The sequence below is a fragment of the Corvus cornix genome, chromosome 2, assembly GCF_000738735.6.
Source record: "Corvus cornix cornix isolate S_Up_H32 chromosome 2, ASM73873v5, whole genome shotgun sequence".
Taxonomy (NCBI): Eukaryota; Metazoa; Chordata; class Aves; order Passeriformes; family Corvidae; genus Corvus; species Corvus cornix.
Genome location: NC_046333.1, coordinates 92,150,389 through 92,177,271, shown reverse-complemented (window position 1 = coordinate 92,177,271; position 26,883 = coordinate 92,150,389). Strand labels below are relative to the sequence as shown.

Sequence of the window (26,883 nt, the reverse complement as noted above, 5' to 3'; positions counted from 1 at the left end):
GAGGGGAATCCCGGGCGGCTCCCGCGGCACGGGGGCGGTGCCTCCGGCTGCTCCCGCCGGGAGGGGCCCGCGGGGCACTGCGGCACGGCTGGAGCGCAGCGGGCAGGGCCTGGGGAGCCGCGCCCGGGGAGTGCCGGCCCTACCCCGCCAGGAGCCGCCACGAAGGCTCCGGCAAGGGCAGGAGCCGTCCCTGTGACCGATCCCCGCTCAGGGGAGCTGGCTTGTCGTGGGGGAGAAAGAGTGTAAGTTTAACATCCAAGAGATGCCTCCGCACTATCGCTGAGAGGAAGAAGGGATAAAGGGAGAAACAAAGCCCGCTGAACTGATTCCCTTATACAAGTGAGGACTAAAGCACACAGGGAAAGAATTTCAGGTATAGGATGGAATTAGAGTACAAGCCAACTTGTATCACCTCACTGGTCTTTAACGGAATTCTTTACTGAGGGCTGAACACAACCCTCTGAGAAAGAGTCAAATCCCCCTCCCTGTACCTACAACTTCTAGGCAGAGTTTATGGTCCCATGGGACCCAAGGAGCTCCTGTGCTAAAATCCCTCAAGCACAGAGATTGCAAGATGATGCTCTACTGAACCATCCCTGGGGACACACTCTCCCCATCACTGAAAAAAGTCACAGTCGCAGTTCTATCCTTTGTCCAAACTGCTGACCTTGTACATTGCTCATCTGGGGTGCAGAGGAGCTGGGGACAGGGCTGGAATGGCACACGGCCCGGGCAGCCACAGGCCAAAGGAGTTACGTACACAAACTCCAGCAGGTTAATGAAAGCAATGGAGGCTCGTGTCTTCCTTGTGCTTACCTCTGACAACTCTGGGCAGGTACTAAAAGATAATGCCTTAAATGTGTCCTTCATCAAAGAATTTTGAATCCACAATTGTCTAGTACTATTTTATAATTAGATTAATCTGAAAATACTGTGGAAATAAAACCCAGTAACTGTGTTTTCAGAAAACTATTAAATCCCATTTTTACTCACACTTAAAACAACAACAAAAAAAGATTTACATGCTCTGTAAATCTACAAGGATGCAAATAATAGTAGCTGAGCATAGCAATGGTTTAACATTTTATTGAACTGGTGTGCTTTATGTGCTGTTTATAGTGAATCAGTGAAAAAAAATTGTACCTTATGTCTTTATTTATTTATTCAACCTATAATCAAATTGCACTGTAGCAATTTCATTCATTCCTTTAAGTCAGGAAACAGATTTCATAATTAAGTTTTCTGCAATAAACTATTTTACACCAAAGTAAGTACATACACAAAATATAATGTGAAAGTGGATTGACATTAACACTCAATGCAGTGCCATATAAAGACAGTTCTAAAGGAGTCTGCTTAGGTATTGTAAGTGATGTATGTTAGTGCTGGATATACTAATACAGCTCTGCAGGTTTTGGTATAAATATCTTTATATAGCATTGCAGTGCACTGTGCAAACATATTCCACAAGAAAAATGTATTTGCTGACACCAAAACCAGATGTAACAAATGGGTCAGTAAAAAAACCCCATGCCATTAAAAGCTTTGTTCTTCAAACATGACCTTTAATCCTTCTTCTTTCAGAAAGCTTGCATTTCCTCACGTCCAAGTCTTTCAAAACAAACATGCCTAGCAAGCATCAATGTATATTGAACTTCACTCGAAATAGCATTGCCAAATTTGCCCACAAATATTTCAAACCTGTTGATCCCAGAGCAGTAATGACACACAAACAGAGTTGTCAATTACTTAAGAAGTTTTGGCACAGTGAGGGTAGGAACTGTAATTTCTTTAAAAATTGGCACATAGTTTGGATTTGGTTGGCTTGGACCTTGATCCAAAGTCTCAATGATAGTCTGCTTCATATCTCTGCTGGCATCGCCTCTCACTGTCAGCAAAGCTGCAATGTGGTCATCCCTGTCAAAGGAAAAGGGTAAAACTGCCATTAGGAAGCTTTGCACAAGTAAGATTTTGTCAAAACCAGCATTTAATTGGCAATCCTTTCACTCAGTTTCAGCGGGTACTTTTTATTCTTAATCAGATCTCTACTCAGAACTGGTTTTCCCTGCTCAATATAAAGCACTGTTTTGGCTGCTTGGAGGACTCTAAAACCTATTTTATCCTCCCAAAACACAGAAATGAAGTATTTTAAGTATTCCTCCGCAGTACTCAAGCAGTTCTAACTCCTAGTCTACATACACATATATTGTACATTAGCCTTATTTTCCACAAGAAAGTGGTTGGTTACATTCTAAAATATGAAAAATGTGGACACATTTTCACACTGTTTTAAAATTTTAAAATTTGCCCAAGACCACAAGGAAATTATGATGTTATCTATCTTTAAAATTTGAGGGCAAAGAGAATTACCTGATATCTGGGTATTTACTGACTAAAGTTGAAACTTCCAGATAGAGCAGTGAAGGATCAGTCAGCTTGATAACCTCTGCAATGGCTTCAATGATGTCACAGAGTCCTTCAGTGTCCTCTCCAGAGCCCTGCAAAAGTAAACAAAAAATATTAAAAATGCCCCAAAACAATAGCAATAACCTCTCAAATCTACAAACAATCCTTTAATTAATACTTTGTCTGACAATGCTCTTGAATTTCCCAAAAAGCTGAATTTTCAGACATTAAAAAACCCAAAACATTTGTGAATTGTCACCATAATCCTTTTCTCTCCCTGTTCTTCATTCAGAGACCTACTCTGAGAATATCAGTGAAGAAAGTAGTGCCCCACAAGCAGTATCTTGTATTTATCCACATGGTGATACATTCTAGTCTTCAACTTTAGGTAATCTATGAGCATAAATGTTAGGAATAACTAAAATGAAAGCCAGATCTCTTCTGAAACATTATTTCATAACTGGCCCTCCATTAGATTCCTTCAAGTCATCTGGCCACCAAAGCAGCTTTCAGCAACTGATTGATTACCTGTATCTTTTTAAACTGGACTATTTTAGTACTTTTAATTCAAGGTTATCTGGTTCTGCCAATCAGGTATGGTTTGTTTCATTTATTCCACCACTGCTTCCATTAATTCCCCCAGTTTTTCAGGCTTTATCTTTCTGAGCATTCTTTTTGCATTTTGTCATCTGTTGGCCCTAGGACCTTTCTTGAAAATCCCTGTTTCTTATGCAGTTAAAACTTTTAGGCCTGTCTTGCACATTGATTTTCAAGTACCTTTTTTAGCCTGTCTTTTCTATTTCTACTGGACTTTAAATGGGGTCAACACACTCATCTTATTGATCCAAATGAACACACTGCATGCTCCTTAGGTAATAAGTAATGGCATCTGTTTGATGCCACATCAGCCTTTCTTCTGGCCAGGAAAAGCGAAGACAGATTTTTAAAGTGTTGGTTTTTTTTTTTACAACTGCTTTTTCCTTTCACTTACTACTATGAATTCAGGGTACCTATCTCTCTGAGGCCATTCAAATACTCAGCTGCAGAGAGCTGTATAAACACAAAGCAGTAGAAACTGGTGCTCCAGAATTTCAGCAGCCAGCCTGTGTGTTCAGAAACTCCATCTGTGCCCTCAGTTGGCATCTTTGATATTCCCAAGTCACTCAACATTCTGGAGACATGGAGATCTAACTCTAGCCATTTCCCCCAAGCAGTAAATATGTGGGGTTATTGTAAATTACCAGGTTAACAGGACTACCCAAAGCAAATACTTACAGCTGCAAGCTTCTTAAACAAAAATCTGAACTGTTCTGCTTCTTTGATCATTCTTTCTGCACCCTCTTTTCTCTCTTCTGCATTCTTGAAAGATATACGTTTTAACATGATTGCTCTGATGTATTCCACAACTACTCGCCGATGGGCCTCAAGAGTCATTGTCTGAAAGAAATGGTAAAGGTGGTGGATTATGCCAGTGATACCTGCAAATGTAGCCATTATTTTTAGGCTTTGAACTGTGTAATTGCACTTAATCATATACAGTTTTTGCTAATAATACAGATAGAGTGGTTTTAGATTTCCACAGTGCTAACAGAAATGAAAATCTCTCTTTACCTAACAATGTGCCAATTACAAGAAACAACAAACCCAAGGTATCTTTAATGCCATGTCTGAATTTTTTGAGGAGCACCAAAGAATGATCACTTTCTCAGATCTTCCCTGTGTGATCTGCTGTTTTGCACTTGTCTGTTTATAGGAAATATCTACTGGTACCTGGGTAATGCTGAGGTTTGGAAATAAAGAACAAAAGTAAAACCCTGAAACCTTTACATGCTTATTTTTCAACAGTAATGTAAGGATAGTCCTTAAATCCCACAAGTCCTCAGACGTTTTTTCTTCCCCTTAAGCACAGTGACAAAGTTAGTTACAATTAACAAAAATCTTGCATAATAGGTAGTCAAAAACTTTTTATTATCTTTTATTAATAGTATGTATCAAATTTTAGTTTTAATTAACATGTTCTCTGGTCAAAACTTGAAAAAAAAGGTTTCAGGAAAGAGAGAAAAGGGGTAGTGGGAAAAAAAAAGGAGAAAACAACAGATTGCAAAGTACTGGAAGTCATAACCCTCCTCCAGAACACAGAAAATACTATTTCAAGTTCTGCTCTCAAGACTCTGCAGAAATACCAGTTAAGTGGCTGCTCAGGAATGGCTTCTCTTGCACTGGTGGAATTGATGCCAATTACACAAAGGAAAATGAACTGCACAGAACAGACTGTGGAGGACTGACATGTATGGCCCATCCCACTGGAAAGGGACTGAGAACAGCTCTACTACAACTGAGAACACTCCACAAGAGCCAACAGTGCTATGGTAGAGCATTCAATTTACACATGAGGAAAACAGCAAAGCAGAATGACTTAGATCCAGATTTCCTCTATTCCAGAACGGTGTCCTTTCCATTAAGCTACAGTCTTCTTGGAGGTGCTTCATTTATGTGGCTTTTAAATACTGTCCTTTCAAAACAGGGTTACCCAAGAATATTTTAAAACCAGAAAAAAATCCCATCACAAATCAGGGAAGCAAAAGCATGGTCCAGCCTGTGCTAGAACATATGGCATCTTTTATGGGAGGTTTTTTTGTGTTGGGAGACAGTGGAAAAGAAGATATGATGAATGCCAAAGAATCTGCTTGTAATTTTTTTCCCCACAGCGTGGCAATAAATGCTACATGATGAAACATATGTGATTACAGAGATTGATATTAACACTTCAAAACTCATGCCAAGCATTCATACCTCACAGTAACAAACTAAATCTGGAAAAGAAAGCTGTTCCACGGATATAGACTAATTCTGGGACTGACCTAACTTATTTTGTGCACTTTTTCTGGTCTGAAAATACATATACTTACATAAGGCCTCTAAGATCCGAAAATACTGAAGGTTAAAAGGTCATCAGAGAAACTCTGAGCAGTTCTCTTTATAACTTTGAGAATTAAGGTAAGAAAGAATAAGTGTATGGTTTGGAGACAAAATATCTTTTAAGCCCTTCTGCTTAGTAAGAGGTTTTTCAAAGACCTCACCTAAATACTGATCTTGCTAGCTTCTATTAGGTTCCTAAGTGTTAGACAATAATTTAACACTGTCTTATTACATGAACCTGCCTTTAATCTTCCACATTATTGTACTTGATTTTATCAGTAAAGAAATCCAGATATCCTTTGGCAGACCACAGGGGAAAAAAAGCACCTAACCTAGCACATTTGCTGTTCTAAGAGCACTTTAAACATAGCTATTATGCACTTCTTAGCCCTTATGGCACTGAGTTCGTTATGCTTTATTGTATATATTAAAACTAAGAATTACATGATGTGCATTTATAAAGAAAAGTAATTCAGGCCACCAAAACTAGTTTCAGAAGAGCTAATTTTATCTGACTACAAATTTCTGAGGAGAGATAGAAACTTACAAACTCATAAGAATAACTAGTAACATGCCAAGAAGTTTCCTGGCCTAAGTCCTGCAACTTAACTCTGCCTTTGACAATATTATATGAACAGAAAACCAGTAGCTTCTGCAGTATGACGATGAACATTTTTTCAGTTCCAATGATGAAACAATTTCAATTTTTGCATTCCAATTCTGATTTCCATGTGGTGTTCAGAAATTCCAAATCAACTTGATGTTCAGAGTACATTAGCAAAGTGTCACTGAATATTTTGCACCTACCTTTTTGTAAGGCTTTTTAATTTTTGCGAAGTCATTGAAATAATCCTCCACAGTGACACAGATAGTCCCCACTGCATTAGACCCCATCAACCACTTCTTCGTCATCAGCTCGTTCAGGTGTGGCTGAGAAGGTAACAAACAAGAGATCAGATCAGGTTTTTGACAGTCTAATCAGATCAGGGCAGTTACTAAAAAATGGGAGACAATTTTAAGCGTTGTCAATTTCTAAACTATGTTGCTCCAACATCCTTCCTCATGTGAGTCATTCAAGGTGTTTACGTTAGTTCAACATTTTATTACAAATCTAGCAAGTTCCAGAGCATCTCTCTTGACCATTTCCTGCTGTTTCTCTAATTTCCCTCCCCATACTCCCAATTTCTTTATAGTAATAATTCCTTCCCTGAGGGATTCTATACAAGAAGCTAGAATTCCTAAACATGGAAATCTACCAGACAGAAAGGGCCCACTGTTAGAATCAATTAAATTTGTTAATTACACATGAACTGTACCTGCAATGGCAACTTAATATCAGCAGTAGTTTCCCAAATAATCCTTAAAATTCAACAACCTAAGACTAAGTGTATCTACTAGAAAATACTAATTATATACAGAGCACCTGCCTGATGTCATCCCATGAAACCCAATTAAGCAACCTTCCAGTCTCCCACATCCAGTGAAGAACAGTACTAATGTTTACTGACATTTTGCTAGCCCATATATATACACCACATATTTTATATGTTTAGCAATCAAAAGGCTCCACAACTACTTCATTCTGAATTATTTTTTCTTTCTAAATAAAACTTGGGGTTTTCTGAGGAAAAAAGTTCTAACCTCTAAATCCATGAAGACTTCATCTAGCAGGCTAGAGCATCCTTCTTTAGCAATGATATCTAAAGTTGCATCCATGTTTGCATGACTGATTGACAACGTGTCTTCCATGTCACTTTTCAGGTATTTTCTTTTCAGACTGATGATAGATTCTCTGTGACAAAAAAAAAAAAAAGGTTTCTCATGACCCACTGATGCACAGATGCACTCCTATTGAATTTTTGGAGTACAGGCACAGAAGAAGACACAGCAGACAGTTATTTTTGCAAGGGGAAACAATGCCTGCTGCTTGCTTTGGAAGCCTTAATTTACTCTCCAGCATGATTTTGGAGTGGTCAGTGTAGACTAATTGTGTGTTGGTAGCAAACTGCTGATGATCTGTAGACCTGCTAATGGCAGCAGATCCAGATGAGCAGGAAGATGGATTGCTCATCACTGAAACGTGAGCCACGTTCTGATACTCTTGACAGAAGGTCTGTCTTTACATTTCTCCAGTTCAGTTCACCTTGATCACACTGCTTGAAGGTGATATGTGAGAGAAGATGGCAGGACCCAGACAAACTAACTGAAATGACTTTTTTAAATTCTGGAAGCTGAAGATAAATTTTTCTTTGGCAATGAAATTCTTGGAATAACGAGTGGTTTTTCACGGGTGAGGGGCAATGGCTTGGCTTGCCAAAGGCAAAAGCAATCACAAAACCTGACTCTTAAAACAGCAGTATCTTTAAACTTATTGCCTTTGTTTAGTCAGCTAAACTACCTTAACTGAAACCCTCTTTGCATACAGAAGAAAAGGTTCTGTGAAGAGGCAGTATGACAACTGAAATATCAATAGCTATTTTCCCACAATACTGCAAGAATATGCAGACTTACTTAAAGGTTTGACAGTTGTTGATGACTGCAATCATGTACTGAACATAGCATTGAGGATACTGACGATTTTTAAGATGATCTTCTTTATACAATTGTGCTTCATCTTTGTACCTGTAACACATACAAGGAATGGCATTAAACAGACACAAATCTGTAATAACTCAAATACACCCATCAGACCAAATGCTCCATAAGGGTCTGTCAGGTAATTAGAAGTAGTTTATAACAAGTGTGTTGCTCATGTGGTATTGTCTTTCTGTTCAGGACAGAATCCAGCCAAGAAGGTGTTTTCTCTCTTCCTTACGAGAAAGAGGTATAAATTTGAGATATAAAAGAAAGTGGAACTGACTCAAAAAATTACAGAGCCGTTTGCAGACAGGAACTGAAAGTGCCACTCAGCAGCACAGAGGAACTTCTGCAGAGAAATTGGGGAAGAGAAGAAAGGAAGAAAAGGAAAGGGAAGAAAAGCTTGGTTGGCATGAATGTGACAGGAGAAAGACAAAGCAATAAGGAAACATCCCAACAGAAAACAAATATTGGAATTGTAGAAACAAAGAGAGACTGAGGTAGGATAAAGCATTTGTATTTTAAACATTATGTTACCTGGTTAAAAAGGAATTCATTTGCTGAAGACATAGAACGAGTACCTTTGTTTTCAAATCTTCATTTATCTGAGCAGCCACCTGAAGATTCTGCTCAAACATCTAAGACAAAAATAGCTTAATTAGAAAGAGAGGCCTTTATCAGTGGTAAAACAAAGGAAGGACTTTCATCTTGGAGTCTTGGAGACTCTCACTAGCACCAGCACTACACATGCCTTTTGTTGCCTTTGTTGTTTTTGGTTTTTTTTTCAGACAAGCCCACTGACTAACCAAAAGCCACTATTTTTCTAAGTGTAATTAATATATTACTGACAACCATTAAAGCATACTGCAGTGGTCTGATACTGAAAATAGGTGCATTTTTTCTTCAGCAAAACAGTACTTATCTCTTTAATTCAGTAGTGCTTTGGCTTTACAGCGTATCAAAGTCCTAGGGTCAGCTCCTGCAGTTAGTAATGAATAACCCTACAACTCAAATCCCTTTGCTTCTCCCATATATGAAAGTAGAGAGCTCACAATAGTGAAGTAAAGGAGCCTCTAAACTTTAGAAACATAAGCAGGTACAAGATCTAGGTGACTTACAGGCAGCTGTGTTTGAGAGGAGGGAAACTAGGAAGGAAGGATACAAAGCCAGGTGGAAACATGAGCTGTTTTTATGCTAAGATCATTTTGAAAATTTCACTGTTACATGGATCTCAATACTGCAGTCCTTCTCAGCATGACACTAGAGCCAATAATCAGCCACCAGTTTCTTTGATATCACACACTTTCTGAAAACGATTCGATGAAGTAAACCTTGGCACTAACACAAATGTGAAAGAATGTAACAAAATCCTGGTATAAGCTGAAAAAAAAAATAAAATGGGAAACAAATGCAGGAAGAAGAGATAATCTATCTTTCATTGAAGGTACCTAACACAATATTTGTAAAGAAAAATTAGAAAATGAGCATAATAAGCTGACATTTTTCTGGTTGATAAAGATCACTTTCAAAACTCTCCACTACCAACAACAGGGTGGTGCAGGTTTGGGTATTTTTGTGGCTTTTTTTTTTTTTAGGATTTTAGAAACAGCCTTCTTTTCTGGTTTTAATTTGGACAGGCATTCATGTTAACTGAAGTATTGTTTAAAACAGCAACAGTTTCAACCTTCAACAGAACTTTTTATTCTAGTATTAAGGTGTTTGTATAATGAGTAACTTACAGTAACAAATACATGCCTAACTACCTCAGCACCACATTAACAAACATGCCTAACTAATTCAGAACTGTATTAACAAAAACTCTTCCACTAAGTCACAACCATCTCATCTGGTGGGCTTATAACATAGCTTTATATCAAGAGACCTAAGTAAAAGCAGCTCACTAAATACAAATACCAACTAAACAGGGTGAGAAAAGTGTGTTTCTAATCTACACATAAAAAAGAACTAAGTCTTTAAGCATTAAAGAAGGTAAATAAAAAGCTCCAAAGAAACAACCTCTCCAACTAACAGCTCTACAGGAAAAAAACCCACTCTACTTCAAAAGACATAGAAACAATAGCACTCCAGAAAGTTTGGCTTCCCTCTCCATTCCCCCAAATCCATGTACTGCTTCTATAGATTTTCTGGAATAACCAAGTTGTCTTATACCTGAAAAACAATAGCTGGGAGTGTAGTCTGGTAGTATCCATCTTGATCTGCTTCTGGTTCAGTTTCTTTTATCCAGTCTTTTTTATCTGTCTCCAGTGCTTTTCGTAGCCAGCCAATGATGTTAGACTTCATTAAATAAAGCAACAAAGAGAAAGAAAAGATTTAATTCGATGCAACAAAAACTCCTGCTACAATATTTAGAATAGCAGTCATTTCCATAATGAAGAGTGGCATAGTAACAGATAATGCTGACCACTCTTGTCATTCTGACAGGATAGAGGTAACAGACAAATTAAAATTTGCATTGGCAAAGGTTAGTACTGGTACACAAATGGTGTAGTTTGAAGCTTAGGCACACTTTGGAAGGGGAGTGCTCCTAACACAGAGGGCAAGTCAGTTCGTCAGAATAAATGTGTTTACTAACTCTGGAAGAATTTAAGGCTCAGGCTTTAGGTTTCAAACTGAATTTTTCCCCAACTGAAAACATTAGGGTAATATTTAATGTAGGAAAATAGCACATTGCTGCCTGTACTTGCTCTTACACCTCCATTTTAGGAAACTGGTGCTCGTTACTGCTGGGGACAAAACCCCAGGATTACATTAAATGGGTTGTGTTTCTTGGAACACAAGTACTGCAGAACACAGCCACGGATAAAATGGCTGGCTCTCCTCCCATCTGCCCAGTACATTATACAGCAAAGAGACATTAAGAACAACTGGGTTTAGAAGGAGATTAAGCCAGTTTTCTGCATGACACATAGCACAGACCTATTCACAAGAGTAAAGACCAGGATGCTTGCTAAATATATAACTGGATTCTTTGATTCCTGTCTTGCTTGGGTTGATGATTTCTGCCTCTTTTCTGCTTTGTTCACATTTGCTTAAAATCCGTAGTAATAGAAATGTTTGCACCTCTTTCCAACATGTAACAGATGTATTACTGCCATGCAAAAAGTGCCCTGCCATGCAAAATTACACATTACCAGTAAGCACAAACAGAAAGGCCATGAAAGTCCATATAGTACCCTCTTCAATTGTGTGAAATGATGCACTACCTTTCATCCTCATAAGCATGGAACTGCTCTGATGAGATATGATTTGCAAAGAAGAATTAATCTTTTAAGCCAGCAGCCCAGGGGACTTTTTTCACCTTAAGATCAGCATGTGCCAAGACTTTTTTTCAAGCTGAGGTGATTGGAAAAATAATATGCTAGAAATCTGTTAAAATCTACTAGCATTTTCTTTCTCATGACATTTTTGTTGATGTGAACATCAGTATTTAAGTTGATAGTCACAATTACTTGTACTTATCCATACAGAACTAGTTATATTGTGTTTAAAAACACATTTAAACAGCATCAAAAGAAATAAAGTAGAAGTGCAACAAATAGGCAGTTTCAGTATTTTCTGCCTTAAAACAAAGATACAGCCAAAAATCAAAACCAGCAAAAAGAAAGCCAGTCTGTTTAATACAGTAGCAACTTTATTTTATTTATATTCTATAAATAAAAAAAAGCAATAGTCTATACATAATACTTTTCAGTAGGTAAGGGAAAAAACAATTCTGGAAAACCAATATAGGTGTATTTTTTCATGCTAAGTGAGGAAAAATGAATTCAAAGGCATTTCCTGAGTCAAGGAAAAAGTAGCTTGAGAAAGCAAACCAATGTATTTTTCGTCCTAAAGGTAAGTGCAGAAAAATAAACTTGCATAAAAGTCCTAATAAAGCTAATGGGAAGCAGAGCCTCTACTGGCAACTTCCTTAACCCACTACAAGATTGATTCATATCAGTGTGATGAGTGTAAAGTCCAAGTAGTTGCTGTTGCTGGACACGTTTTAGTAGCTAACAAATCCAAAGAAGCATAAAAATTTCCCTCCTCCGGGTGGCAAAGCTCCTAAAGTTAGGAGGAGTAGGAGTTCATTGAACAATTTAAGAACAGCAAGTCCAAAGTTACAACTATTGAAATATCCACTCTTGGAGGCAATTATTGGATCTGACAATCACATAGTGCTTGCTTTGCCATGTAGTTGACCACCTTCTAGTGACTCTTAAGATAACAAAGAAGCAGTGCATTTATAGTTAAGATACACTTGAAATGGCATCCACAAAAGGAAATTATGCTCATGCAGTTAACAGGCATGAAAGGAAAAAGGCTGTTAAAAGAATCAAACTGGCAAATGTGAACATCCTGATTACCTTGAAAAGATCACATCTCTATCAAATGTTGATGTAGTTACTATAGGGACCAAGCTGCCTACAGTGTCTTTTTAAGTGCTAACCTACTAGCACTATGGATTTAGGCATATGAAGACTGGAATCCCTTCCTTTCCAATAAATTATTATTAGTAATCTGTAAAGCATAAGTACTCCTTGAAATGCCATGATTTACATATATAAAATCATCTGATTATGACTTTATGAAGAAACCTACACATACGATATGAAAATTTTTATAAAAGTAATAGTGCTGGATTCACATTTGTCACAGTTTTCTCTGATGGAGGAGCAGCACTGAGGTACTAATGCAGCTATAAACTCATATCTGCATGTGCCTTTGCACTGTTATTACTTACAGTGAGTGTTGACATATACTTGCTGAGAAGCTGGTCTACCACATTTTGTGAAATCAGAGCATCCAGAGAATTTACATCCACTTCGGGAGACAGTTCTGAATTTCCCATCATCTCTGCACTGAATTTAAAAAAAAAAAAGAAAAAGAAGAAAAGAATAAAACATTGCAGATTAGTAAAGAAAAATGAAATAAAAAGTTAAAAACTAAAAAACTATGCAAATTCTTCTGTATGTTCATTGTAAAGGGCAAATTTCCAATACCTACACATTTCAAAAAGTTCTTAATAGCAACTGCAACAATAAATGCATTACAAGAAATGTAAATAAAACTATATGAAAGAAAGAATGTAAAAGTTACAGCCCAGCATATAATAAAAAACATTAGAGACATTTAAATATACAACCTTTCCATGCATTTCTTACTTTTATGTACAAGAATTAGTGATTACTTGAAACTGAATAAACCAACTGGTTCAGCCTGTGGGCTCTTTGTAGGGGACATTTTTATCCATCTTTTAAATTTCAGAGGTGATGACAGACAATTTATACATTTTGAATTTTAGAACAGTAAAGATCAGTGACAAGTACAAATTACTGTCCTCAGATCCTCAAAAGAGCTTCTGTTTTGGTACTTGTATCAAATCCATGTAAAAATTAGAATATATTAAAAGAAAAGCTTCCTGTCTTGGTAGAGAATATAGCTAATCTAAGAGGAAGAGGTATCTTTGAAGACAAATCAAAGGTGCACTTCATGGGTACTGCATAAGAGCACTTGCTTGCAAAGGAAAGTTCTTGATTTTATAGGATTTGAAAGAAACTAGAGCAACCCTCAAAAATATTTTGATAAGAATTATATAAAATTAATACTTTACGGTAGTATTTTGCATCTATATAAGATTATACGAGTGGTTTGTGTAATCAACAAACCCCAAAGCTATGCCAAAGAACAATGTAGCAAGAACTCTTAATATTTCATGCTCAAAAAATCAATAAGTCAAACCCACACTCTTCAGAGAGTGCTTTATTAACAGCTGATGGAAATATATTCAATCATAATAACATAAATTGTTTCACATTCCATTTACAGTGTGCTTTTCAGAAGGAAACCACAAATTCTGTATTCACAGAGGCTACTATAAAAACAAATAGCAACTTAAAAATAAATTCTTAAGCAAGTGTCCAGTCTGTATAGTTCTGCAAATTGAAGCTGTTCTTTGGGTAGATGCAGTAAGTCAGCACAGTGGTGCTTCCACATCCTGGAAAAAAAAAAACCACTGAAAAAAACCACTACAGCTACCAACTTAGAATATCAAAGTTCTTGTATTTGAAACCATAAAAGCTACTGTGACTGAACATCCTACACTTGTAACATCTTCCTGAGCCTGTAAGAAAAGAGACTGAAACTATTTTAAGTGGCTCAATCTAGTCAGAAAACTGAATTCCATTCTGTTGCTGTTTACAGAAAGAATACACGTAATAGCAGGACCTGCTCTAGGTTGATTTAGGGGAAATGAGAGAAGCTGTTTATGGCACTGTGCCATGTTAGAAAATATTTCTAGCCTCATTATCCCTGTTCACAAGGCCACAGAAACATTAACCTTTTATCAAAGCACATCCCCTGAAACCCCAAAACAAAGACCACAAGCTTCTACCTCTGGTCCCCAAGATAAAAAATTCTTCCTATACACAATTTCGCTTTCCTGATTGTCACAACCCAAGTGCCTGGGGGAAAAGAAGCAACAGACAACCCTCTTCCAAGGGTCACAAGGTTTCTGACTGTTGGGAAGTTATTTACCTTCAACAAAAAGTTTATAATCAAGTTGAAAATTCAAACATAATTGTATTATTTGGAAAGTAGCATTTTAGAAAGCTTCTATTCTGCCCCCAGTCCTGCTGTATCTTGTGAAAAGAGGTACTGGCTCTGGAGACAGCATCCAGCTATATGTGTAGTAGTATTCCTTCTGTTCCTCAAAGTGAACACTGTTGACACTGTCTTTAGCAATCCTGGTGAACTCTTAGCAGTTTTGTCAACACTTGATCAGTATCTCATAAAATGATGCTATAAATCTGAGCATCAGGATCTTACAAGACTTATAATTTTCCTCAGACACAGATAAGAGGCCTGGTCCCAACCCAACACAGATTTTAATAATAACAGTATGTTTCCGAAACTCTCATTGACTTCAACACGAAAGAAATCCACCTAACACAGTAAAACTGCCTCTCAAATATTAAAGGCTATTATTCCACATGTAGCATCACTTTATTTCTGAGCTGTGAGTTGAGCACATTTCTAAAAACAGCTTCCATGCAGACATGCTCTGATTAAGAAACCCCCATGATTCTTTTTTAACTCCTATGTTGCAAATACTGTAAAGTTATGCATGACTTTATCAATTCATCACATGGAAAAAACCCTCAGTGCTTCTTCTCAGTCAGTATTCTCTCAGCTGCTTTTGAAGTGCAGCTGTAATATGCAAATACAATACAAATTTATATTTTCCCTCTATTATGCACAGTTACCATAATGCCATGTAGTCCATCCTCCTTCCTAGTTTATTATAAACATATCCCTATGGAGAACTCTTTATTGTATTGTTAAGAGATGTCCAGCAACTGAGATTTGATAAGCTCTGCAAATATCCCTGTTGAGAACTTTACCTTCCTGCTCAGAAACCTGAGCTGATTTCTTCTCCCACTGTGCACTACCAACATACACAATGGCTCATTCTCGTAGAATGGCTTGGCTTGGACCTTAAAGACCATCTAGTTCCAACCTGCCTGCCATGGGCAGGGATGCCACCCCCTAGAGCAGGTTGCTCAGGACCCCATCCAACCTGGCCTTGAACACTTCCAGGGATGGGGCATCCACAGCTTCTTTGGGCAACCTGTTCCAGTAATTATCATCCTATTTATAACCTTTTATTGTAATATACAAGAACACAATTCCTGTACTGCCATCTCCGGCCTTTTTTTTTTTTAGAGAAGAGAAAAAGTCAAAGCCTTAATTTTTTCCTTCAAGGTACTTCCTCTAATTTCCATCCCACTTGTCATGCAGAGATGCAGGGAGAAGTGCGTTCTCAAAGATCCTGTACTGTGTCTACTCCTTTCACTGTTTCCCTTCTTCACAAGACTCAGCCACCAGGTGCTATAAGCCACATGACTTGCTTTAGCAAGATCTGTTTGCTTTGCAAATAGAGGTAACACTGACTTTGCTCCCTCCCTTTGCCCTTCCAATGATGGAACACACCAACTGAGAGAGCTTTAGCTCTAAATTGTCTAACTCAGTACCAATCTCCTCTGCTTTCTGGAAGAAAGGTAGAAGAATTAAAGAATTTTAAGACCAAGAATCGCCTTACTGGAACATAAGCCCCAAGACATAAACAAAGAGCCCGGGAGCAGGATTTCTGCCAAGGTCATGCATGAGAAGGACTCACGTATCTGTGATTTTCATTCACTGTAGAGTTATTCCTCTGGCCTTCAAAAGAAGAAAAGGCCAATTAACTCAGCTCCTTATTAGTGGCTGCATCTCTCTTATACCCTAAGTATCTAAGTATGCACAAGTGGGTGCTCCTGATTGTTCCTTGCAGGGAAGAAAAACCAGGAGAACTTTGCAGTGTAAAGCACAGAGTGCCGAACACAAACCTTAAAGCTGGTTATTAGAATTCTCCAGAACAGTATTATCTCTCACCTCTGTGCTTTATGGTACTATACTCTAAACCCACAAAGTGTCTAACTTGTTGCATTAGTGATATTGAACAACTGAAGACATCAAAAGTACACACGGCACAGAACCTGGGTCAGTGCCAGCTATTCAGAACAGGATTACAGTCCTGAGCCACAGAAAGGCTAGCAGCACGTTTTCCCAAACAAATCAGTTGCTCTAGTAACTACACGCCAGCAAAAACTCAACAGTTGCCACTCGAGCTGTTTCTATCTGGAGGATTAAAAAAGGAGGCAACAAACCCCCCCTAAAGCTTAAGTTATCCCAACAAATCACACAACTCAAAAGAAATACGCTTTCAAATATCATAGAAAACAACCTGTAAGCAGAAATTCTTCTAAAAAACCAAATCATCACATAGTTTTGAGAGAAAACCCAAAGGAAGTTACTACATTCTTTCCATTTAGCAGTAATGAGGCAGCTGCAACAGTCCCACCCCTGTAGAAGAGAACAATAGAAAGTTAATAATCATACAGATCTTCCGGGGCCGTGGCTACAACAAACATTATGTTTCACACACGAGCTCTCAGTCTCCTGTTCTTCCCAATACTTCACCAAACTGGTACACCAATACAAGGTGACTGTAGCTTCATGCAGATCTTTAACTGCATTAAAACTTGAAGCAACTCAAAATTAAATATTAGAAAATACAAACAAGTTTTAAGGAGTAATTTCCAGGATGCAAAATGTGTAATGAATAGTAAAGAACTTGCTAGTTTGATATAATCCCTTTTTTACCTTCTTGTATGTTAATAGACATGCCAACATTAACACAAACTGTGTTTTGCATGTTTCCTCTCACTTATTGCTAACAGAAAAGGGGGCCTTACCTAGTGTAGGTATTCAAAACCCAAGTTAGAAGGCTAACAATCTCATTTGCTTCCAGATCCTCTGCAGCAAGTTCTTGCATTCGGGTGGCCAAAGCTTGATGGTACATGTTTAACAACCTGTTGAAAATGTCATAATGGGGAGGAAAGCATTGATCCAGCAGGGTCTTGGCCACGAGCAGGTCATCAAGGACGTATTTGCGGATGATTTCTAGATGTCGCACAAGCCACATTTTGTCAGATTCTCTGGTGTCTGCCTGAGTGCCTTCAATCCGTGTGCTCACAGTTCTTTCCAAAATATTGAACATTTTTTCTTTCCACTTCTTTGGTCTGCCAGGAGGAATGAACCCAGTCTGCTTCTTCCTGTCTAACATGCGCCTGTCAATTTTCTCCTCCCTCTCAATTATCCTCACAACAGAGACAAGCAAAGTTGGATCTCGACGGACTGTAACAAGGGATCTTTGAACCACCATCCAAAGCTGCTTTGCCAATTCCTCAGACAGTTTCTGCATATCCCCAAAGTATGTATGGATGAGGTTCATGTCATGTGTGTTTTTGCTGTCCATGCGATACTGCTCATACATCAGGTTATCACGAGAACACTCCAAATCCATCAGCTTCCGGTGAGCCTGCAGAAGTTCCCCTCGCTCAATCAGATCGTGGGTCTCCCTGACTATCTCTGGAACTGAAAGAAAAATCACATAGAGTACGACACCACTGTCAAAATACAAACACTAAATACAAGACAATAAAAGCACTAGGAAAACAGCTGGAGAACGGCTGTAGGAATTATTTTTAAATAATTTAATGGAAATTATTTTTAAGTATTCAAAACCTGTTAGTAAATGTTACGTATCTTTATACATTATTAACTATAATGCTCCACTTTGATCAGTGGCTAAACAAAGATCATAGTGCAACACAATTTTCTCTCTCCCTCCTGATGCCAAGAAATAAATAAGAGACTCCTGGAAAGCCTACTATGAAACAAATTGCAGTACTGGCCTTCTTATACATTATATAAAAGGCTTTTAACTTACCTGACTAAAAGTCACTACTTTGTTGAACCTGAGGCTACATAAACCCAACAAATGCCAAATTTTACCTCCTTCTTGAACAGTTTTTGCCTGCCTAAGGCACGAAGGAAGGATAGGGATAATTACCTGTGCAGTTAAAATATTTAGAAGATTTTCTTTCTTTATTATTTTTTCAGTATTTGAGGAATCCTACAGAAGAAGATTAGGATCCTGTGGGGGAAGAACTGAAAAATCTCATCAGAAGAACTGTCACTGCAAAAAAGGCAGCTAGTGATAAAACTGGCAGCCCACAAAAAGTTCTAATGATTGCGTGTAACTGTCTTTTCAATCATGATAAAAACCACTTTGTTTATAAAACATTTGATCATCTCTGAGCAAAACAACTATACTGTTTAACAACTCCAGGGGGAGATGCTTCATAGTAAAAACCTCTCAGAAAGACTGAAATGGTTTATTGTCTCAGTTGCATTCATCTGTGTGAAACGAAACAACACCCCCAAAACAACACCACATTGGAACATGCACAACTTGCTGTTCTTTGTTTTTAATTGCTAGACATTGCTTGTAAACACTACTCTTTTCTTGAAATTGCACACTGTATCTGATACTGTAAAGGTTAGATACACACAGAGAGTGAACTAATCAACCTGGTATGGCTGGGAAGCAATTTTCCTTTATAGGTACACTTTGTGTATTAGTATCAGGAGATAAGAGGGGAGAAGTAACTATTTAAGTAAAATCAAATTAGTATGATAGGTTTATCCTTGTTATGGGGTAAGACACTTTAAATTATTTATAAGTAGAAAAGTCCTGGCAAGGAACTCATCATGATTCAAGATGGAATGCAATGTGCACCAAAACAGCTGCACAAAATGACACAGGTAATCACGTTCTCCTTATCTTTACAGTATCCATTCTATCTCATTCATCTTATTTCATTTTTCAAACCCTCACAGTTGTACAGTGGTGCAAAATGTTCCTGCCTCCTTATTTAATTTCATACTATTTGTACCAAACAGGCTTGCTGTAGGTGTCCAGCTCAGGTGGCAACACACCAGAACTTTATTAATATTCTTTCTGTATTTGTTGCTTGCATATTTCAGTTTTTTATACTAAACATGTTATCCCTGCTACTGATTACTTGCAAGAAACTTCTCTGTTAGTTGTGTTTCATGGCCAGCCTAGAAGTTCCTACAGCACAATGTAGTTTTCCTCTACATCAAATGGCTACCAGCTACTTCCCTGTGTGTGACGTGTAGGTGATTCTTCCTTAATTCTTCATTCCCAGTGAGGTTTAAAGTTCTCAGCATTGCTTGACAACCTTACAGCTGTTAGCACCATTTTAAAGTGTTTTCAGTATGGAAAGGATTATATAAAGAACATTAGATTACCTGAAAATATATTCTTGAGATTTTCTACAGCAGCTGCCAGTTGGCTGTGTTGCACTACAGCATCCTTAACATCCTTGAGGTTTTCTATAGTGTTGATGCTCTGTCTCCAGTCCTTATTGACATCTACCAAAGACTGCTGAATGTCCTTCACATCATTCAGTGCATTGTGCAGTTGGCTTAAACCTGTTCGTACTCCATCTAACTGTGACTGAATTGCTGCCTTAAATACAAACAAAGAGACAAAGAAAGAACCCAGGTTATTCATCATTAAGTTTCGTATTTTCAACATTTCTCAAGATTTAATTTTCATTTCAGTATCTAACATTTTCAACAGAAAAAAATGAAAAGGAAATATTGTAATTTACTAGAAATGTGTAAGTTGGCATGTGCACAATGTTGTTTATGCCCACATACCATTTTTTTAAAGTTCTGAATTTGTATCTAGTTTTAAAGGACCTAGATACAATTGATTCACCCACAAACTAACATAGGAGCTTAGGGAGATGGATCATAAACTTTATAAGTCTATATTAAACCAGGATCAAAGGAATGAGACTTCTTTGCGTTTCCTTCATAAATTAATTTCAAAGGGGGATATCAAAAGAAAGTCCAGATGTTTCATCAGAACGTTTGGTATGTACATATTCTCAAAGCATTTTACTAAAGCAATTACAAATTTTTAATCACAATGGAAAATGCTCTAAAAAAGCCCAAATTGAATTCTCAAGTGTTCTTTGAAAAAACCCCAAAACTCCTGAAGGCAAAAAAAAGTAATGTAATTCAGTAAAACAAACAACAAAACCCCAAACTGAATAAAATTTTCACACTGTGAAACATCAACGACCAGACCCACAATCCAACTACCAGATTATTTTGGCATAAAGACAGGTTATTGATATGGATATCCTGTGACAGGTGGCACTTGAAATAATGACTCTTCAAAAAGGCTGTTAGGCCTGATTATCATTCAGGTGTCCAGACACCTTACTGAAAATGCATTATAGTGCATGTCTGAGTGAAAGAAATCAGATCACATCCACAGCACATTTTTTAGATATGTATGTGGTGAAGGTGAAATCAGGGGAGTGGAAAATGCAACTAGAAATAACAGGTTTCAAAAGACAAGCAAGTCATTAATGAAAACTCAGCTGCATAACTTGGGGAGGCAAAGTAACCAGCAAAGAAAATGAGGCACTAATGGTTTTGCTAAGCTCAAAACACATTTTTTGCCAGACTTTTAAGGGCCAAAAGCTTGGAAAGTTGTGGAACTTTTTGTCGAATACTAGAAGCCAAAGAGGAAATCCTGGTAACTGCAAACAACATGTACTGTGTTTTAAATGTACTGGGAAAGTCTCAGAAAAATGCAGTGACTTTTAAACTAAGATTATTTATGTTCTTTCGAATTATGACCTGCTGTTTTTATTGATTAAAATGTATCTTCCTGGCAGACTCAGCACAATTAAGCAGTGGTAAGGCATTTTTATACAGTTTCTATCTATAGAACTGCCGCATTAACACAATTTTCCCCTACAGGAACTGAGATAATTAGGATACTCAAACATTCAATACGATACTCAAACACAATCTTCTGCAGCTGACCATAAAGTATTTTAAAAATCACATGATCATTAAACGTTCAATACTTCTGCTTTGATAATTTCTTCTGAGGCAGATCTTCCAAGTATTACATATTCAAATTTCTGCCTATTTATCTTTTGCAGAAACTTGATAATGTTGAACTGAAACAGTCAGTGATCTCAGTCTCTGACATAAATGGACAAGGAAAATTCTAAAAGCAGACATCCATCCATATTCAGTTTGTCTTCTAATAGTCAGCTGGGACTGACAGGGATCGGGCAAAGAACAAAGCATGTCCCAGACTAGCACTGTAGACTGCTTCCTAGAATTCATATTCATCTTAGATTGGACTGATCATCACTGTATTAAAGAAATGAAAACAAAACTAAGCCATCCTGGAAAAAGGGCTCAAAACTTATCTTTTATGTCTTGTCAAGTGACAGCTTTCAACATGAAGCCATGGAACCAGAATCCTGGCTTCCTGGTCTCCCTATGGTTCAAATTCATGACTGCACAGCAGCTAAGAATCAAAAGGGAGAGGATTAATGGATGTTTATATTCTGGAACACCCACAACCTAGAAACTTTCCTAGGATATGTATATTTATACAGTGTTTCTTCACAGAGAAGTTCTTCCATTGACTGGATAACTGCATAAACAAAAATTATTATAATTTTACAAGCTCTGGAAGAGAGTCCAAGCAGCTCTTCTGCATTCTGGACTACAGAACACAAAAGCACCAACCGACAATGCTACCTGGCGCTCATCCACACATCATTTCAGAGTTCTGCTACTGAACCCCAAAAATACTGCTTCACTGAATGTCATCAGTCTCATACATGAAACTGCGGAGTTTGACACATTTCAAAACAGTTTTTCCTCTAAGAATTCATGTTCCACACGAAGAAAAGCAATGAGGCATATAAGAAATGGACATAACTAAATATATAGGAGAGGATATAGAGAGGATATTTAAATTCACCTGAAGAAAGTGATGACAAAGATGAAAGTGTATCCAGTCAGAGATACACACTAACATGTTCACACTGAAAGATTTCCCATGTGTTCATTCCCTCAGATGAAGCAGTAATCCAGCCTGAGAAGGCAGCAACTCCTCTGGCTGATGACCCTGATGTCTGTCTCCCCGTCTTCCACAGCACACAGAGAAACAGTTTAAATCCACAGCAAGAATACTTCCTACATCCTCTCTGTGCTGCCATCCATTAGAGTAATTCTCATGGGAAAAACGGCACCGCTATCCATTGCATCACTAACCGGCACCTTTTTCAGGAATGCATCCTGAGTGGATTGAAGAGTACTGAACTTCTTTTTGGAACAGGTGTTTCTGACCACCTACAGATGACTGAACTAATTTAAGGCAAACAATAGGGAAAATAGCTATAAAGTGGATTTAGGCATTTACAAGACTTACAAAGTTTAGTCATGACTGTCTGTAAAGCAGCCAGGCAAATGACTGTTCTCATATATTATAAATAGATCACAGTAACTAAACAGCTGGTCCATTATTAATAGACTCTATCTGCTTCCTGACTTAAATCTGAAAAGTCCAAGTCATCCGAAAAAATTCTGTTTGTATGCTACAAAAAATCAACATGTAATTTGCTATCTGTAAATAGCACATTCTATATAAATAACATATTTTTTCACTGTGAAAGAAAACTGGTTTTCTTCTACTGCATACAGACTCCCACAAAGAACTAGCCATTAAATAGCTATAAGATTAACTAAGTGGAATACAAGATTAGATACAGTGTATACCAGCCATTTTGAGCTAAGAAAATGTTACCCAAAACACTTTTCTAAGACTGTACTCCACCTACTTAATACAGTGGTCTAAAATGACTGTTGGCAAATACCAGTGAAGGAAGGAAACACAGAACTCAGTAACATATGGACAATAAACACAGGATGACCACACTCATATGTCAGGCTAAGTCTGTGTGTGTGAATGTCCATCCACTCACACATACACATGTGAAGGAGGAGCAAAATCACAGGGTCACTTCCACAAGAGACAAGAACATGATGTATTTTAGCTATCTTCCCTAACCCATGTAAAAGTCAGAGGGATAACTGACTGATCCTTTTTCAGATGCAATCATCAATTTTTTGTTAGAAGTTCAGTATTCAATCACTAAGATAAAGGTTTGCTGGCTGACAGGCTACACAGCACAAGGGTAGTTGTCCATGGACAAACTGCAGAAGGTACAGGACCTAAGAAGACTTAAAATGCTTAATAAAATGTTAGTAAGATGTACACCATTCATTTGCATTAATTTTAGGACACAAATTTTCTGGTTTGGACACCAAGCAAAAACTAAACTCCCTGATTTAAAACTATCCATCTGGCTGAAAATGTAGAATGAAAAAAAAAACAAAAACAGAAGAAAGGAAAAAAAGAAAGTACATTCATGCTGCACCACAGACATGCAGATTTATTCAACTTTGTACCTTGAGTCGAGCTTCTACTGAAGCCTTCTTACGAGCTTCCCTTCTGCGATACTGCTCCACTTTATCCAGCTGATCAGGACGCTGAAGCATTCCTGCCACTCTCTGAACAGCTGTTGCAACTGCTTCCCTATCCGTTTCCTCCATTGTTGATTAGGACCTCAAAATGCCTTCATAACTTAACAGTACTGAAAAGAAATAAAATATTTTTTAAGAACCCACTTTTTAAAATTTTATGGCTATGTGACATTTCAAAGTCAACAACTGGAGAATTAACTTCAGCACCAAAAGCAGTGAAACTTGACAGAAGCATCATTAAACCACATTATAAAGAGAAGCAACTAGAATTCTACAAGAATTGCATTTAAAAGCACTTAGCTCAGTCTCCTTAGCTCCCCTAAAATGTTTTTGGTTGTTGATTTTGCATATACCTTGCTCAAACCTTTAGTCTGAATAAAAAAAAACCCTACAAAACACCACCAAAAAAACCCACCACCACAAAACAGGCAAATCTTCATTAAAAGAACAGATTGTATTTAATCTAAGAGGAGGTTTGCCTATTAAAAGGGCAATGAGACAAGCATAATGGAATCTTGTAGAAAGTCCAAGCAAAAGTCCTAACTCATCCTGAACTAGAATTGGGTGGAGCTGAGAGAACCACAGTCCCCCTGCAGCAATAGGTCAAATTTGCCACCAAAACTGTGGAGCAACACAGCTGTGGAAGCTCCAAACCCAGAGACTTAACTATAGAGCACTTCCATTTAGACTTCTGATGGATAATTTTTTCATTTCCAACTCTTGTTTTCAGCTCTTCTCACAGTATCAGTCCTGTCCATCAGGAGTGTAGGGAAAAATCAATCAAGTGATTTCGCCTCAGTCTCCAGAAGAATTTCCAGTGAAGCCAAGACACGCAGGCAAACAAGTATGGGAAAATGTAACATCTGCTGGCCATCAAGGTTCTCTCAAACTTCACTAGCGACTAACAGAAATTAGGGAGGATCCCATTACCAAAGATACAATACCATGGTGTCCACAGACCTCTGAGGAACATTATCTGGAGCTCCTCATTGCTTCCAAATTATTTCCAACATATTATGTCTTTAGTCTTGCAACCAAACAGAACATTTTAGGTTCTGCTGCCACAGCTAGAGATTATACTCTCTCATACCCATATTATTCCTTGAAATTAGATATCTATTTTCAGAGCAGTCTGCATTCATAAATCCAGCACATCACTTAATCTCAACAGAACAGTGATCTGAAGAACTGTGTCAAGTGCACAGCACTGAAAGAGCAAAAGCAAGAAGACTTGTGAGACAAGAGAAAAAGTTTGATAAATGAAGGAAACTGGAAACACTCCCCACCCCGAAAAACAACTGAAGCAAAGAAAATCGCTCACCACCCCTCACAGGCAAACTAATACTCCTGCCAGTCTGTGAATAATGGCCACCCCAGAAGCAAAACCATCATATTTTACTGCTAAGTGTGATATACACTAGGAAATTTCCCTTTGGTCAGCTTGGGTCAGATGTCCCTGCTGTGCCCTGTCAATCTCTGCCCATCCCCAGCCTACTTGAGAGGAGTGGAGGGCAGATTAGGAAAAAGAGAAAGCCTGTACACTGTACAAGCCTCCTTCAGCCAGAGCCAAACACTGCGGTGTGAGCAGCACTGTTTTAGCCACAAATCCAAAACACAGACTGTACAGACTGTTATAAAGAAAGTTAACTACATCCCAGCCAGACTCTGTAGAGCATTAGCAAAATTCCTAATTTTAGAATTTATCATGACTAAAAAACACTCCAGGCAAGGTTTGCCCATGAGCTAGTCTGCAAGAGCCTAAGTCTATGTCTCAAGTTCCGTATCTCTAGTACCTCTAAAAATTACATGCACAAGTATGTACTTGTTCCAGAATTATTTCTACAGTGTAAACTCCTGTACTTCTTTACTACTGGCCTGTTTAGCTCAAACCATGCTTGATTTCTTACTCTTCATCTAAACATGCAAGATCTATTTCAATCACTTGCGTTTTGGAATTATAACTCCAGTTTTGTTTGGCTCAATCCATTTCCAAGCTATCAGGGCTCTATCTAAAATTAAACAAACAAACAAACATTTTTTTGAATTTGCTACAGAAATGGTATTCTGCAGCAGAGAGCTTTATCCTGAATTACTGCCCTTATTAAAAGCTCTGCATACATTCCAGAGTTACAACACCTTTAGCCCACACAGCCACTACCCAGGCACATCGAGCAGACCTCGTCAGCAGAATCAGAAGCCAGCGCACTGTAACTAACACGCCGAGGCTGACTGGCTCCTGTACAACCACCCAAAAGAAACAGCAAACTTTAGGAAACCATGTCAACTTCACACTGAAGCTGTGAGTCAAAACTACATACACCTTCAGCAAAGAATACAGGCAGAAGTGAACAAAACTACGTTCTGAGTCGATTTAGGAAGGCTCCGGCTGCCATCGCACCCTTATCCTCGGGACTCACACTCCAGAGCCGAGCCAGCGGCGACGACAGGCTCCCAGGGGGAGGCCCCTGCCCCTCTGCAGAGGAGCTCCTGGGCTACAGGAACGCAACGACCCCTCCAGAGCCCGGGGGAAGCAGCGGCAGCAGTCCCGGCCGGCAGCCCAGACCCGCCCGGCTCCTCCCTGGCACAAGCGGCTCAGCTCGAATCATTCGCACCGACGCAGGTGCCCGTCCCTTGCCGGGCAAAGGCCGGAGACCTGCCCGCTGGCACGCCGAGCTCCTTCGCCCTCCGCCGCGGCCCCGGGACAGGACGAGCCCTCAGCACCCCCTTCGGCCCCGCCATCCTGAGGGGCTCCCCGGACCGCCCCGGCCCATCCCGCCCCTACCCCCTCCGCTTCCCACTGCCAGACCAGGGTCATTACAGCCCGCGACAGCCAGGCAGGGGCCGGCACGGCGGCGTTCACCGGCCGGCAGGGACAGGGCGGGGAGCGGCGGGATGCGCGGCCGCCACTTACCGGGGCCGCGGCCGGCCCTCCTCGGGAAGGCGCTGACAGCCCCCGGTGCGCCGGCGCACGCCCGGCCGCGCATGCGCACCACGCTGCCGGCAGCACCGCCTCCGCCTCCTCCTCCTCCTCCTCCTCCTCCTCCTCTTCCTTTTTTTTTTTTTTTTTTTTGACAGTTTTGTTGTTAAGGGGCCCAGTGTGTGCTCTTGGAGCCTGGTTCAAAGTCGCCGAAATCG

At 38.9% G+C, this 26,883-nt stretch overlaps 1 protein-coding gene across 2 annotated transcripts; it reads right to left on the bottom strand.

Moving 5' to 3' along the window:
* Positions 1 to 1,066: 1,066 nt before the first annotated feature.
* EXOC3 (exocyst complex component 3) lies at positions 1,067 to 26,746 on the bottom strand. 2 transcript variants are annotated; one of them, XM_010393875.3, is made up of 13 exons: positions 26,660 to 26,746; positions 23,674 to 23,858; positions 19,624 to 19,843; positions 17,199 to 17,880; positions 12,647 to 12,764; positions 10,072 to 10,197; positions 8,440 to 8,540; positions 7,837 to 7,947; positions 6,967 to 7,117; positions 6,133 to 6,255; positions 3,682 to 3,843; positions 2,371 to 2,498; positions 1,067 to 1,917 (listed from the first exon to the last, which is right to left on the bottom strand). In XM_010393875.3, exons 2-13 carry the CDS (start codon positions 23,815 to 23,817, stop codon positions 1,746 to 1,748), a joined length of 2,238 nt encoding a protein of 745 aa, XP_010392177.1. In that variant the 5' UTR covers positions 23,818 to 23,858; positions 26,660 to 26,746; the 3' UTR covers positions 1,067 to 1,745. The 2 variants fall into 2 exon arrangements, with proteins under 2 accessions (XP_010392177.1, XP_019138098.1); XM_019282553.2 differs by lacking the exon at positions 26,660 to 26,746 and adding an exon at positions 26,166 to 26,426.
* Between the last annotated feature and the right edge of the window lie 137 nt (positions 26,747 to 26,883).